General features: G+C 35.2%; 1 protein-coding gene across 1 annotated transcript in view; it reads right to left on the reverse strand.

The window, feature by feature from the left end:
• Positions 1–12,910, reverse strand: part of LOC114337502 (calcium-dependent protein kinase 6) — a 182,621-nt gene that overhangs the window by 122,028 nt on the left and 47,683 nt on the right. Inside the window, exon 2 of the mRNA XM_050648381.1 lies at positions 5,457–6,749. Within this exon, the coding sequence (XP_050504338.1) occupies positions 5,457–6,709 (1,253 nt within the window). The 5' untranslated portion in view covers positions 6,710–6,749. The remainder of the gene's footprint in view (positions 1–5,456; positions 6,750–12,910) is intronic.

Below are 12,910 nucleotides of genomic sequence, written 5' to 3' on the forward strand. Positions count from 1 at the left end.
TGCACTATAGCGATCTGAAATAAAAAAAAAGTTTTTTTCGAACCACCTTAGTGACCAAATTTGATAAGATCACAGAAGTAACCCCATTAATCAAACACACGATTAAACTGACACACAACACTCCGATAAAACAAAGATACAGACCGAGAAATCCCGCCATGCTAAAGAGCATAAACGACGAGATAGATACCATGTTGAAAGAAGGAGTTATAGAAGAATGTACAGCTCGCCAAATGTCTTAGTAAAGAAGAAAAATGGTAGTTACCGATTTTGCATAGATTTCAGACGTATCAATGAAATTTCCGAAAAAGACGCCTATCCACTTCCGTACATCAATCACATACTGGACAAATTAAAGGCAGCAAAATACATTTCAACATTGGATCTAAAAACGGTTATTGGCAAATACCATTGGCAGAGAAAGCAAGCCTTTGACAGCGTTCATAGCACCGGGTAAAGGATTATTTCAATTCAGAGTCCTTCCGTTTGGGCTACAGCATCAGCCACGTTCCAACGCCTATTATACAGGGTGTCCCGAAAAGATTGGTCATAAATTATACCACAGATTATGGGGTCAAAAATAGGTTGATTGAACCTCACTTATATACAATAGTGCACACAAAAAAAGTTACAGCCCTTTGAAGTTACAAAATGACAATAATTTTTTTTTTCATATATCGAAAACTCCTAAGAAATTTTTCATTGTAAATGGACATGTGGCATTCTTATGGCAACAGCATCGCAAATAAAAATTAAAGTGAAATTTGTGTACCCCATAAAAAGTTATGGGGGTTTTGTTCCCTTAACCCCCCCCCCCCAAACTTTTGTGTACGTTCCTATTTAATTATTAGTGTGGCATCATTAGTTAAACACACTGTTTTTTTTTTAAACATTTTTGCCTCTTAGGACTTTTTCGATAAGCCAGTGTTTATCGAATCCACCACATATTTGTACATGGTTAAGTACGATTATAGAGATCTGTTAATCTGAAAATGTATTTATAATTTACATTTTTAGGTATATTTTGAAAATAAGCCAGATCTCAATAAAAGGTGACTTATGAAAAAAAGACTAAGAGGCAAAAAAGTTTTAAAAACACTATGTTTAACTAATGGTATCACAATAATAGTTTAATTGGAACGTACACAAACATTTGGGGGGTTTAAAGGAACAAAACTTCCATAAAATTGTTATGTAAATATATTAAAAAAGAAGCCGCATCTCGATAAAAACTCGCTTATCGAAAAACTACTAAGAGGCAAAAAAGTTTTAAAAACGTTGTGTTTAACTAATGGTGCCACAATAATGAATTAATTGGACCGTACACAAAAGTTTGGGGGTTTAAGGGATCAAAACCCCCAAAAAATTATTATGTGGTGGACGATTCTCACTATAATTTTGTTTTAAGATGATCCTGCCATAAGAATGATACATGTCCATTTTCAATAAAAAAATCTTTACTAGTTTTCGATATATTGAAAAAAATAGATTTTCATTTTGTAATTTAAAAGGGCTGTAACTTTTTTTATGAGCACATTTGTACTAAGGTAAGTTAGGTTCAATTGAACTATTTTTGACTCTAGAATGTGTGGTATAATTTATGACCAATCTTTTCGGGACACCCTGTATATTAATAAATAATATAACGCACTTATATACCTTTAAAGCATGTTTAAGTAAAACTAATATGGTAATAAAAAGCAAACAAAATAAAATTCATTAAGTATATTTTTAAAGAGACTTCTAAGTAGGCTTGTTTAGGGTTACCAAGAACAACTGCTGGTATAAACTGAAATACAAATGACAAAATGCGAGATTTAAGCACATTTCTCTTTAAGTAAATTTGGCCATGTTTCCACTAATCCCAGTCAAACAGGTAGACTGTTACTTAATTTTCAAATTTTCTTTCTAGCTTTGTTTTCACCCATTTTGAAAAAATATGAAAATCTTGAATTATCTATGTCTGTCTGTCCCAGTGTCTTTGTGTTTACAACTCCTCCGTCATCAGACCAGATAGAATGACAAATGTGGTATCGAATGAAAGTTTATAACGCAACGATGATAAAAAATGAGAAATAATATTACCTACCAAATGCGAGATTTAAGCACATTTCTCTTAAGTAAATCTGGCCATGTTTCCACTAATCCCAGTCAAACAGGTAGACTGTTACTTAATTTTAAAATTTTCTTTCTAGCTTTCTTTTCACCCATTTTGAATAAATGTAAGAACGTTGAATTATCCACATCCGCTTGTCCCAGTGTCTTTGTAAACACAACTTCTCCGTCATCAGACCAGACAGAATGACAAATGTGGTATCGATCGAATGAAAGTTTATAACGCAGCGATGATAAAAGATGAGAAATATTTCCTACGACTTCCGGTTTTAGAGTTGCAACCGAAAGTACTCTTTTAAAGTCGCCAAAATAGTACAAGCCATATTATATTCCGGTTTCATGCCTGTCTGCCCGTCTATGTGTCTGTGCGCGAATATAAATATTGTGTTATTAAAACTGAGAGTGACAACTGACGCGTCGAGTGAGAGCTTAAGAACTCAAAGATAGTATCAAATTTGAGAGATTTAACCTTGGACTTCCGGTTTCAGAATTGCAACTACAAGTACTATTTTAAAGTCGCCGAAATAATATAAGCGATATATTACTCGACGCGCCTTAGCACGACGAGAATAAATATATACTTCCGGTTTTATATCCATTTCAGTTCAAAAGGTTTAATAGGAAGTGCCACATTATAGTCGTAGAAACAGTAGATAATACATATATGATGTATCAATCGTCAGGTATAGAACTTTTCGTCGATTGTCATTTGTTTCGAGCTTCTGTCATGTGTCACATAATATTAATATATCTAAGATATACGTCTTTGGTTTGTATCATTGGTATATACCAATAACGTACGACGCAGATATATTAATATTATGTGACACATGACAGAAGCTCGAAACAAATAACTGTGAATGAAAAGCCCTATTGAACAGGCGAGCTCGAATATTTAGTTCCAGTTTTGATGTCATTTTCGGTTAAAAAGCTATGACCGGAAGTTTGGCAGAAATGACTGAAAATTAGTGAAATCGTATATCAACTTCCAGTTCTACTTAAGGTCACGTTGGGTCAAAACCTAGGACTTACAAAGACTTATTTTTAAAAGAAAAAAGAAAGTTCAATAACTGTCATGCCTAAAGAAACTCGCTAGTTTTTATTTTGTAGCTTCTGAAAAGTAATTGACTCATATGAAACATAGCCTTACAGACAAACTTATAATACATAAAATACAAAACTCTAAACATGAAGTAAAACCACTTCTATGTAAAAGGTATATTTACTAAAATTTTAAAAATCCCAATAGATTAAATAAAATATTTTCATTCAGAACGTTTTCGGACCTATCAGTCGATCATCAGTGAATTCATATACACTCCTGGCCAAAAAAACCTGGACACATTGAAAATAGGTCATTTTTGATGTCACGTATCTTCTAAACCTGTTGTCCGATTTTAGTGATTTTTTTAATATATTATAGCCTTATTCTTTAACAATATCGCTGTGATAATATTGTTGCTAGACCGGTAAATTGTCATTGTATACCGGGTGTATCAATCAAACTGTGTTTTTTTCTCAAAGTTCGCCACACCCTGTAGAATATTCTAGCAATTATACAATACTAAAATTAAAACCCAACTATAGCCTCATGTTTTCTTAACATTTTGTTGTTTGATTCATTCTCTTATGTTGTATAATAAAAAAGTTAGTTACTTTAACAACTAGCCATGTTTTCATCAATGCAGGAAGATTTAAAATAAGTATAACAAACTTTAAGGGGTAATTTGCATGAAAAAATAATGACAGTTTGCTTTATAAACGTATGTTCGCAAATGCTTTGTTTCTGAGATACAGGGTGTTGAAATTTTTCTTACAAACTGACGGTTTATGTATTGCTCTAAAACCGGTTGAGGTATGCAAATGAAATTTGGTAGGTTTTAAGAGAAAGTTATTGCGCATTTTTGACGTACAATTAAAAATTTTATATTCACCATTGGCGTGCATACGAGTAACAAGACCGGGTAGTATGACCCGTATGCACGCCAATGGTGAATATACAATTTTTAATTGTACGTCAAAAATGCGCAATAACTTTCTCTTAAAACCTACTAAATTTCATTTGCATACCTCAACCGGTATTAGAGCAATAAATAAATCATTAATTTGTAACAAGCAATTCAACATCCCGTATTTTGGAAACGAAGCATTTGCGAACATACGTTTATAAAGCAAACTGTCATTATTTTTTCATTCAAATTACCCCTTAAAGTTTGTTATACTTATTTAAAATCTCCCTGTATTGATGAAAAACATGGCTAGTTGTTAAAGTAACTAACTTTTTTATTATACAACATAAGAGAATGAATCAAAAAACAGAATGTTAAGAAAACATGAGGCTATAGCTGGGTTTTAATTTTAGTATTTTATAAATGCTAGAATATTCTAGAGGGTGTGGCGAACTTTGAAAAAAAAAACACAGTTTAATTGATTCACCCGGTATACAATGACAATTTACCTGTCTAGCAACAATATTATCACAGCGATATTGCTAAAGAATAAGGCTATAACATATTAAAAAAATCACTAAAATCGGACCACAGGTTTAGGAGATACCTATGTGACATCAAAAATGACCTATTTTTAAGGTGTCCAGGTTTTTTTGGCCAGGAGTGTATATTTGCTAACTAGCCCCAGAACCAAACAATGGTTGTACTTATAAATCAATCTACATTATAGTGTTATGTATTTGGAAAGGCTAAGCACCGATGTTACAAGAATACCTTCAGGAACATGGTGATACTCTAAACGAGAACCCTCTCAACCATCTCGGGCCAACGATGTCACTTGGCAGACATCGTTGGCCCGAGATGGTTGAGAGGGTTCTCGTTTAGAGTATGACCATGTTCCTGAAGGTATTCTTGTAACATCGGCGTTTAGCCTTTCCAAATACATAACACTATAATGTAGATTTATTTATAAGTACAACCATTGTTTGGTTCTGGGGCTAGTTAGCAAGTATATATGAATTCACTGATGATGGACTGATAGGTCCGAAAACGTTCTGAATGAACCTATTTTATTTAATCCATTGGGATTTTTAAAATTTTATTAAATATAGGTACCTTTTACATAGAAGTGGTTTTACTTCATGTTTAGAGTTTTTTAACTACATGGTGTACAGCCAACCCAGGGAACTACCCTCTTTTAGTTTATATAAAATACAGTGATGAGTGTGCTAATAACCGACAAAATAACGTAAAAGATGGAAAACATATTAAGTTGTGGGATAAAAAAAGATGCAATTAGTAGAGGTGAGAAATTTAGCGATAGAAACCTATAAATTGTATATCTTTATAAATTATTTTTCAAATAAATTAAAAAATATATTTAATTCTTACCGATTTCCAAAATTTTTGTTCGACATTATATTTGAAACAATTTCTAACACACTTTTAAATTCCTTGTTGGATTTTATGTTCTTAATTACTTGTTCTACGATATCCAAATGTAAAAGATTATTTTTTGCCGCGTTATGTGAAGTGTTTTTTGGAAGAGAGGTATTCTCAGTCTTGGCTTTCGATTTCTTTGTGATGTTACTACAAGAGGCACCTTCTTCAGTTTCTAGCAGTTTTTTTGGATTGTTTACCCAAGACAAATTAAGATTTTCTATTGGTTTTTTGGGAATTTTTAAGGGATTAATCGTTTGGCTGTTGATTTTGTCGGTTTTTTCTTCTTTCAATACCATGCTGTTTTCCGTAGGCAAATTTATCTCCTCTGGTTTACTAACAGATGAAATGTTTTCTTTTGATTGCAACGGATTTGTCGAATCCTTTAGGCAAGAATCGCTAATACTCATTGTTTGACTGCTGTTTTTACCCTTTTTTTCTTTCTTACTAGTTTTTCCTGTACACAAGTTTACCTCTTTACATTTACTCTCAGATGAAGTATTTTTATTTGATTCCAACGCATTCGTTAAACCTTTTACAAAACCAAAGGTACCATTAATTATTGTTTCACCGTTGTTTTTCTCCGCGTTTTCTTTAATGTTGCTTTGTTCTTTTTCTAATATAATACTGTTATCCGTAGGCAAATTTACATCCTTTGGTTTACCACCAGAAGAACTATTTTCTCTTGATTCCAACGGATTTGTCGGATCCTTCACGCAAGAAACGACAGTACTCATTGTTTTACTCTTGTTTTTACGCTTTTTTTGTTTCTTAGCATTTTTAGGTTTACCCATAGATGAAGTATTTTCTTTTGATTCCAACTGATTCGTTGGATCTTTTGCGGTAAGAACGCTACTATTAATTTCTCCACTGTTGTTTGTATCCTCGTTTCCTGTTTTATCAGATGTTCTTTTTTTCAAAATGGTATTTTGATGTGGTCCAGTATTGTTTTTATCGTCGCTTTTTGATGCATTTGCCAAAACTTTAGTGGTTTGTATATTTCCAGTGGCATTGGACTGTTGTTTCGAAGTTTCTCCATGAATAATCGATTTGCTACAGTTTTTATTTTTATTTGTAGTGTCTGTAGTATTTCCTTTTTTCCTAGTAGAATTTTTATCGGTGGGTAAATGTATCCCCTCTTTAGTATTGTATTGAATTTTTTCATTCCACTCAAAAAGTTTCTCGGGATACTTCAACCAAGACATAGTGTCAAAAACGTGCCCGTGACAACTTGTAGACTCTTAACTGAAAGAAAGAGAACTCGATATTAGTAAAATACGTTTAAAAATAAGGTCCATGAACTTAGCCCGAAAATGCCGGGAAAAAAATGTGATTAATGCCATTCGATTGTCCATTGATTGTCCACGTTGGTCCACCATGTTATTTCGTCAGTCCACCCATCAATTTTTTTTATAAACAAAAATTTTTTTCGGGCTAACTTTACAAATCCACAAATATTCGAAAATTTAAAAAACTCTTGCTATATTGTTTGCCCATCGTTTGTCCACCACATAATTTTTTTTGTCCACCCACTGATATTTTTAAAATAATTTTTTTTATATATAATATATTGCTTACGGATAATAGGACAGTACCGCCGAAAAAGTACTTCAGACATTAGAATGAATGTTTATGCGGGAGCAGAATCTCAACTACCCATTTGTCCACACCCTCGCAGCGTTTGTCCAACCCCTTAACGTACAAAACAACCCCCTTGAAGACTTTAATTTATTTTTTTTTAATTCTCAATCCGGGTCAAATTCACGTCCGCTTAAAAACGCATTTAAACGTTATTTCAGGTACAGAATCCCAACTACCCGTTTGTCCACTCCTTCGCCGCGTTTGTCCAACCCCTTAAAGTGCGAAACGACCCCCCTGGAGATTGTAATTATTTTTTTTTCTCAATTCGGGCTAACTTCACGTCCGCTTAAATGCCTATTTAAACGTTAATTCGGGGACAGAATCCCAACTACCCGTTTTTCCACCTCTTCGCAACGTTTGTCCAACCCCTTAAAGTGCGAAACCACCCTCCTGCAGATTGTAATTATTTTTTATTTCTTAATTCGGGCTAACTCCACGTCCGCTTAAATGCGTATTTAAACGTTAATTCGGGTGCAGAATCACAACTACCCGTTTGTCCAACCCTTCACAGCGTTAGTCTAACCCCTTAAATTGCGAAACCACCCCTTGTTAATTGCAATTATTTTTTTATTTCTTAAGTCGGGCTAACTTCATGTCCGCTTAAATGCGTATTTTCACGTTAATTCGGGGGCAGAATCACAACTACCCGTTTGTCCAACCCTTCACAGCGTTAGTCCAACCTCTTAAATTGCGAAACCACCCCTTGTTAATTGTAATTACTTTTTTTTATTTCTTAATTCGGGCTAACTTCACGTCCGCTTAAATGCGTATTTTAACGTTACTTCGGGGGCACAATTCCAACTACACGTTTGTCCACACCTTCACAGCGTTTGTCCAACCGCTTAAAGTGCGAAACGACCCCCCTGGAGATTGTAATTATTTTTTATTTCTTAATTCGGGCTAACTTCACGTCCTCTTAAATGCGTATTTAAACGTTAATTCGGGGGCAGAATTCCAACTACACGTTTGTCCACCCCTTCACAGCGTTGGTCCAACCCCCTAAAATGCGAAACGAAATCTCCAGGGGGATCGTTTCGCACTTTAAGGGGTTGGACAAACGTTGCGAAGGGTTGGACAAATGTGTAGTTGGAATTCTGCCCCCGAATTAACGTTTATATACGCATTTATGAGGACGTGAAGTTAGCCCGAATTAAGAAATAAAATAATTACAATCTCCAGGGGGGTCGTTTCGCACTTTAAGCGCTTGGACAAACGCTGTGAAGGTGTGGACAAACGTGCAGTTGGGATTCTGCCCCCGAATTAACGTTAAAATACGCATTTAAGCGGACGTGAAGTTAGCCCGAATTAAGAAATAAAAAAAATAATTACAATTAACAAGGGGTGGTTTCGCAATTTAAGGGGTTGGAATAACGCTGTAAAGGGTTGGACAAACGGGTAGTTGTGATTCTGCACCCGAATTAACGTTAAAATACGCATTTAAGCGGACGTAAAGTTAGCCCGAATTAAGAAATAAAAAAAAATAATTACAATTAACAAGGGGTGGTTTTGCTATTTAAGGGATTGGACTAACGCTGTGAAGGGTTGGACAAACGGGTAGTTGTGATTCTGCACCCTAATTAACGTTAAAATACGCATTTAAGCGGACCTGAAGGTAGCTCGAACTAAGAAATAAAAAAAAATTACAATCTGCAGGTGGGTGGTTTCGCACTTTAAGGGGTTGGACAAACGTTGCGAAGGGGTGGACAAACGGGTAGTTGGGATTCTGTCCCCGAATTAACATTTAAATACGCATTTAAACGGACGTGAAGTTAGCCCGAATTAAGAATTAAAAAATAATTACAATCTGCGGGGGGGTCGTTTCGCACTTTAAGGGGTTGGAGAAACGCTGCGAAGGGGTGAACAAACGTGTAGTTGGGATTCTGTCCCCGAATTAACGTTTAAATACGCATTTAGGCGGACGTGAAGTTAGCCCGAATTAAGAAATAAAAAAAAATTACAATTAACAAGGGGTGGTTTCGCACTTTAAGGGGTTGGACAAACGCAGTGAAGGGTTGGACAAACGGGTAGTTGTGATTCTGCACCCAAATTAACGTTAAAATACGCATTTAAGCGAACGTGAAATTAGCCCGAATTAAGAAATAAAAAAAATAATTACAATTAACAAGGGGTGGTTTCGCAATTAAAGGGGTTGGACTAACGCTGTGAAGGGTTGGACAAACGGGTAGTTGTGATTCTGCACCCTAATTAACGTTAAAATACGCATTTAAGCGGACCTGAAGGTAGCCCGAACTAAGAAATAAAAAAAAATTACAATCTGCAGGTGGGTGGTTTCGCACTTTAAGGGGTTGGACAAACGTTGCGAAGGGGTGGACAAACGGTTAGTTGGGATTCTGTCCCCGAATTAACGTTTAAATACGCATTTAAACAGACGTGAAGGTAGCCCGAATTAAGAAATAAAAAAAATTACAATTTGCAGAAGGGTGGTTGCGCACTTTAAGGGGTTGGCCAAACGTTGCGAAGGGGTGGACAAACGGGTAGTTGGGATGCTGTCCCCGAATTAACGTTTAAATACGCATTTAAACGGACGTAAAGTTAGCCCGAATTAAGAAATAAAAAAGAATAATTACAAATAACAGGGGAGTGGTTTCGCACTTTAAGGGGTTGGACAAACGCTGCGAAGGAGTGGACAAACGGATAGTTGGGATTCTGAACCTGAGATAACATGTAAATGTGTTTTTAAGCGGACGTGAAGTTAGCCCGAATTGCGAAATAAAAAAAATAATTACAATCTCCAGGGGGTCTTTTCGCACTTTAAGGGGTTGGACAAACGTTGCGAAGGGTTGGACAAACGGGTAGTTGTGATTCTGCACCCAAATTAACGTTAAAATACGCATTTAAGCGAACGTGAAGTTGGCCCGAATTAAGAAATAAAAAAAATAATTACAATTAACAAGGGATGGTTTCGCAATTTAAGGGGTTGGAATAACGCTGTGAAGGGTTGGACAAACGGGTAGTTGTGATTCTGCACCCGAATTAACGTTAAAATACGCATTTAAGCGGACGTGAAGTTAGCCCGAATTAAGAAATAAAAAAAATAATTACAATTAACAAGGGGTGGTTTCGCAATTTAAAGGGTTGGACTAACGCTGTGAAGGGTTGGACAAAAGGGTAGTTGTGATTCTGCACCCGAATTAACGTTTAAATACGCATTTAAGCGGACGTGAAGTTAGCCCGAATTAAGAAATGAAAATAATTACAATCTGCGGGGGGGGGGGGTCGTTTCGCATTTTAAGGGGTTGGACAAACGCTGCGAAGGGGTGGACAAACGTGTAGTTGGGATTCTGTCCCCGAATTAACGTTTAAATACGCATTTAGGCGGACGTGAAGTTAGCCCGAATTGAGAAAAAAAAAATAATTACAATTTCCAGGGGGGTCGTTTTGCACTTTAAGGGGTTGGACAAACGCGGCGAAGAAGTGGACAAACGGATAGTTGGGATTCTGTACCTAAAATAACGTTTAAATGCGTTTTTAAGCGGACGTGAATTTGGCCCGGATTGAGAATTAAAAAAATAAATTAAAGTCTTCAAGGGGGTTGTTTTGCTCTTTAGGGGTTGGACAAACGCTGCGAGGGTGTGGACAAATGGGTAGTTGAGATTCTGCTCCCGCATAAACATTCATTCTAATATCTGAAGTACTTTTTCGGCGGTACTGTCCTATTATCCGTAAGCAATATTATATATATTAGCAATATTATATATTATATATAAGCAATATTATATATATATAAGCAATATTATATTATATATAAAAAAATTATTTTAAAAATATCAGTGGGTGGACAAAAAAAATTATGTGGTGGACAAACATGGACAAACTATATAGCAAGAATTTTTTTTAAATTTTCGAATATTTGTGGATTTGTGAAGTTAGCCCGAAAAAAAATTTTTGTTTATAAAAAAAAATTGATGGGTGGACTAACGAAATAACATGGTGGACAAACGTGGACAATCAATGGACAATCGAATGGCAATGATCACATTTTTTCCCCGACTTTTTCGGGCTAAGTTCACGGACCTTTAAAAATAGATATTGTAAATACATATAGTGTTAAACTACAAAAGAAATTTTATAGTCTAGTCGCAACATAGGGGGTCCCATGGACACTTTTAGGTCGCCGCGATTTGATGGTGGAATTATAGGTTTTTTGGGTCGCTGAATCCAATGGAAGTGGCCTGGAAGCCCAAATGTGAAGCGTTTAATTGTTATTAACAAATTATGGTAGAATTTGGTGTTTTTGGTCACTGAATCGAATGCGACTAGTCGCGATTACTCAAAATGTGTTGTTAATAACAAAATAATTGTTTATTCGCCGAAGAGCTCGAAATACGTTATCTACAGCAAGTTTGTAGTCTTTTTCATAGTATTTTTATACGCTAAATCGATTGTCACTATCTGTGATAGCCTAAACCACGTTCCGACTTTGTTATTTATAAATTATTGCAATAATCACGGTTTATAGTACGTTTACTCACGGCTTTTGCTCCAAATTTTAAAAACCACTTGGAATGACATGAAATTTGGCATGCACGTAGCTAACATGTCAAACATGTGCATATTGTGCCGATGTGTGCTTTTACCCTGGGGGTGAGTTTCACCCCGTTTCGGGGGTGAAAAAAGAAACCTTTACAATAAGTCCGGAATTGGATAAACTGATTAATTCTAAGCAACTTTTGTTCTATACAGATTTTCACTAAGTCAATACTTTTCGAGTTATTTGCGAGTGAATATGTTCATTTTTCAACAAAAAAAAACCAAATAACTCGAAAAGTATTGACTTGGTGAAGAAACTGTATAGAACAAAAGTTGCTTAGAATTAATCAGTTTATCCATATCCGGACTTATTTTAAAGGTTTCTTTTTCACCCCCGAAAAGGGGTGAGACTCACCCCCAGGGTAAAAGCAGACATCGACACAATATCACTTCTTTTGTTTGACATGTTAGCTACGTGTATGCCATATTTTATGTCAATCCAAGTGGTTTTTTAAAATTTAGAGCAAAAACTGTGAATGAACGTACTATAAACAGTTATTTTTGCAATAATTTATTAATAACAAAGTCGGAACGTGGTTTAAAGGGGGGGGGGATGGTTTGAAATATTTAATTTTTTGTTATTTCAAATAAAAGTGTATACTTTCAAGAATACTCTCTGAAAATTTCAGATTGATCGGAGTAAAATTACCCGATATACAGAGTGTTGAATATCTGTTCCTTCGACTCGCTTTGCACAAGCTTCGCGTCAACGCGCTTGAGCGTAGTGAGAAACGTTAAACAACTGTTCGCCTTCTCTTTTGTAGATTACTCCGCAATTCAAAAAATATATTCCAATGTTCATCACTTTACGATTTGGCAGACAAATAAGAAGATGAAGATGCAGTTGTCAAAACTTAAAACGCATTTTTCTCAAAACTGATTTTTCAAATGCGGTGGACATTGTAACTGAAAAACTACTTGACCGATCTACCTGAAATTTTGCATAGATTTTCTTTAGACATTTCGTGAGGTAATAACGTCGAGATATTTTTCGTTTTGTGCTTATTTTTTGTTCAACAATATTAAATCTGTTGGTTTTCACAAAATTTTTATCAAAAATTTCGTATTTTTGATTTCTGAGTGATAAGAAAAATTCAAAAATCATTAAAAATAAAAAAACTCGACGTTGTTACCTCGAGAAACTCATAAGCTAATTAAATCTTTTTGAATTTTTTGTTTCGTATGATCCAGTGATGAGTTCTGATGTCCACCGC

The sequence above is a fragment of the Diabrotica virgifera genome, chromosome 4, assembly GCF_917563875.1.
Source record: "Diabrotica virgifera virgifera chromosome 4, PGI_DIABVI_V3a".
Taxonomy (NCBI): Eukaryota; Metazoa; Arthropoda; class Insecta; order Coleoptera; family Chrysomelidae; genus Diabrotica; species Diabrotica virgifera.